General features: G+C 33.7%; 1 protein-coding gene across 1 annotated transcript; it reads left to right on the forward strand.

The window, feature by feature from the left end:
• Positions 1-3,290, forward strand: LOC126377511 (uncharacterized). Its single transcript, XM_050025258.1, has one exon. It carries the CDS (start codon positions 146-148, stop codon positions 3,062-3,064), a length of 2,919 nt encoding a protein of 972 aa, XP_049881215.1. The 5' UTR covers positions 1-145; the 3' UTR covers positions 3,065-3,290.
• Positions 3,291-3,998: the final 708 nt, after the last annotated feature.

Here is a 3,998-nt window from a genome sequence, read left to right on the forward strand (position 1 = left end):
CTAAGGCTCACAAATTCCTCTAGAGGACATACGTTGTACCTGCTGCGATATTTCTATACGATAAATGCTGACCTTTACTTGAACTGGGTGGAAACAAAGTTAGAGGGATAGGTACAATATCAAACTGAAGCCCATAGGGCTGCGTATGTCTAAAGATATAGTCGAAAATCACAAAGATCGCATTAGGAAACATATCCACTTGTATGTCAATTTGGTAGAAAAAAAAACGTTGCTTAGACATACTTCCGTAGAAGAAGCTAAAATGTACATAAAAGATCTTTTACCAGCAAAGCCTCAATGGTTTTGGAACAATGATTTCTGTACAAAATACAAATTTCTTCTTGATGTAATTCCCTTAGAAGAAAGATACAACTTTGTGAAATCTATTTTCTCTGAGAAATATCGCAATCAACATTTTGAAATGACCAGTAATTTTAACACCTATAAGTACTATAATATAATGACTGTCAAACAAAGAGAGTCATGGGCACTACGTTATCTCGCCAATCAACCGGAACCAGATTACGAATATTATAGATTCGTAACGTACAACAAAGCTTTTGTTGAAATAAAGAAACTAATATTTATAACGCCCGACGCGGAGATAAGATCCGGGATGGTCAATGTTTTAGTAGAATCTGCACGAAATCAAAGCAATTTAGAAGATCTTCTCAAATATTACTACGAAAGACATATAAACGAGAACAGATACAGAAAAGACAGTTTTTTAAATAAAGTTATTAACATACACAACGTGTTTGAATTCGGCGAAAGTTGCTGGAATGCGTTTGAAAAAATACTTAACAGTCTCGATATTTATAATCCTGATACCTACTATCAAAACTGGACGTATCTACAAATTTCTTTAGTTTACCACATTGCCAACGACAAAGAATTAACGGAAAGTTTAAAAAAGTTTGCTTATTCAAATGATTTTGGTAATTATTGGTTTAGATCGTTATTAGCGATTATAAAAAACAAGTTGAATGAAGAGAAAATGGACGTTGTCTATCGGTATTTACAAGACGTACAGCTAGATAAACTGAAAGAACTAGAAGATAATAAGCAGGACACGTCAGTAGAAGATCGTGCAGCAGACATTGTCCGTGTTTACGATGAAATAAAAGCAACTCGCAAATTACCGAAAGATGAACCTGAAATCGTAACAAGATTTAAACTATTACTCCACGACGGTGAAAATATTAAAGAAATTATGTATTTAAATGAGGCAGATTTGCTAAAATTTTTAAAACAAGACCCGTCATTGATAACGAGCAATCTTGAAAAAATTAAGTACAACATCAGTAACACATATGACTTTAAACCGAACAAGTTCTTGAAAAAGTTGAAAATATACTTTCCAAATGACCTAGCGCAAGAGTACTTAAAATTTCTGACGGCGTTACTGTCGGATGCTGATCCACGAAGCGACGATATCAAACCGGCGGTGTTCGGCATATTTCAATTAGCAGACGAACCATACAAATCGGAGTTTATGGCGAAACACGCTCCTGCACATGCGAAAATTGATCGTGGTAACATAGAAAGAAAGCTGTTGCATATACAAGAGTCCATATGTCGCTTTGCAGGCTACTCTCGGCCGGCAGTGCCTCTTGCTGATATACTACAATACATAAAAGGTAACTACATCCATTACTGTTTACCAATTTTCAACATGTACCTAGCCAACCTTCCGTTACCAAAGTTTTTCAAGTTTGTGGAAGCACTGCTAGATTCGGCCGTGTCCGTGCAAAAACACGCTCTCCGGTTGGCCTTCCATTGTTTCAATGCTGCAGATTTGAAAATTCTTATAATGAAAATTTGGAAAACAACTAAAAATATAACAATACGCTCGGTCATTTATACTTCTCTGCTCCAAGACATTGAGACGAAACGTAATGATAAAGCTAGACAAGCCGGAATGTTTGAACTTCTACTGACTTTGACTTTAGATATAAACAAAGATGATCACTCGGAGATTATAACTATATTAACTAGTTTTTATAGAATACCCAATATTGCAACATTCCGTGGTCGCTATATTGAAACTGCATGGAGAACCGTTTCCAAGTTTCCAAACGAAGGCGCAGTGAACCTCGAAAGAAGGGCGCTAGTATTGCGTAACTTGAAATTGTACGTAGAAGTAATTGATAAGAAAATGATTCGAGAAATTGTTGATGAGTATTTTCATACGGTCTTGACTAAAGACTACATAGCACATACTTTGGCTGAAGTCATGTTTGAAGGGCAACAGAATAGTAGACATTTATTCAGTGATTTGAATCAAGCGAAATTTGAACTTGCAGTTGCATTTATTGTCAAGTTCAGTGACGAAGAGGACTACTGCGCAGAATATGTGAATTTTGTCTTGAACAAGTGTTTGGAGTTATGGGATGAAACATATGGCGATACGTATATCTTTCGTGATTATTGCCAAAGATTTATATACAATATCATTGATTTACATTATGAATCTGGCAAGCCTAGCATTGCTATGAACCCGGTGTTTGAAAATATGCTGAAACTTTTGCAAGACTCTTTGCAATCTCACGAAATTTACATGATCACATGGGGACTTCGTTTGACAATAATGACAAACGAAATTTTAGATAATTATCTGAAACACAGACAGGTCAGATGTTCCAAAGATTTAGAAAGAGAAATAGCATTAAAATATGCGACTGCGGTGAACGCAATGGTGTTAGAATATGTTGAGAAGAAGATATTTTATTGGTCAATGTTAGACGAAATTGCGGGGGAGATTAAACACAAACTTCATAAAATGGCTGATGCGTTAGAGCGTTCTCCTGGAGGCAATTCTTTGCTTAGAAGGAATATAGAAAGTCTAACGGTATTAGAATTGTCCAAGATTAATCCTAATGGAATTGAGACCGCTGTGTTGGCGGTCAAATTGATACCGGCACCGTGTTACACATCGCCGCTGATGAATATGGACGAAATTTTAGCAGATATTTATAATAATCTTAAAAAATTCGGCAACCTTGAGGTCCAAACTTTCCTGTACAAACAGTTTGTACGGAATGGCTTTAAGCATACAACATAGTCCGAGTAGAATTGGAGTCTGCGCAATAGACATTTTTACTTATTCTTTTTTTTTAGTTTTATATTATTAAGTATTGTTTTATTGTAAATGTAGCATGACCAGTGTGTTACATTCTTCATTACCCGACTGCGGCGAAGCAAAAAGGAGGGTTATGTGTTTTTTTTTCAATTAGCTTTATAGTAGTCGCATAATATTTGTAATATAATATATATTATATAAGTCTTGTCTCTATGCTTTGTTGGCTAATGAAAAACACTTTTTTACCTACCATTTTCTGTTTTTGTTAAATTTTTTTTTTTTTTTGAGTTTTATATTGCATGCGTTTATTCTTTTTAAAATAAATCTTTGTTGTATTTTAATGTGATTTTTATTTTCGTTCACATTTAATTGTATTATTTACTTAATTTAACAACATAAATAATCTATAAATAATAAAACACGGTAATCATTTTGCAAACTTAATTTTAATCTACTAAAAATGCAACATTTATCAATATTCCGTATAAAAAATAAGTGGATAACAACGAATATTCAATTTGCTACGGACACAATGCTACGGCAAAGCAGCTTACATAATTATTAATTCACCCCTCTTAGGTACCTAAGTGCACCAGATTTTTCGTAGTATAGTTTTAAAGAAAACTTAATAGGTAATTAATTACATTTAAAGTAAAAACTAACTTTTTTAAGATTTTTTAAATTAAATTACTTAAAACTTAATTTATTGCCCGAAAACTAACTTATTTAACTTTTCGTAAAATACTGCTAAATATTTTTAATTGAAGGAAATTAAGACTAGAAACATAAAATACTACAGTAGGTAACGATTGTATTGCTACTCTGCAGGATTAATGGTAGGTACTTATATAAAATTAATAGATGCGTTTACCTGTTTACCTGGTTCCCACCCCATGTATGTCGCGAACAGTGATAA

The sequence above is a fragment of the Pectinophora gossypiella genome, chromosome 23 (genome assembly GCF_024362695.1).
Source record: "Pectinophora gossypiella chromosome 23, ilPecGoss1.1, whole genome shotgun sequence".
Taxonomy (NCBI): Eukaryota; Metazoa; Arthropoda; class Insecta; order Lepidoptera; family Gelechiidae; genus Pectinophora; species Pectinophora gossypiella.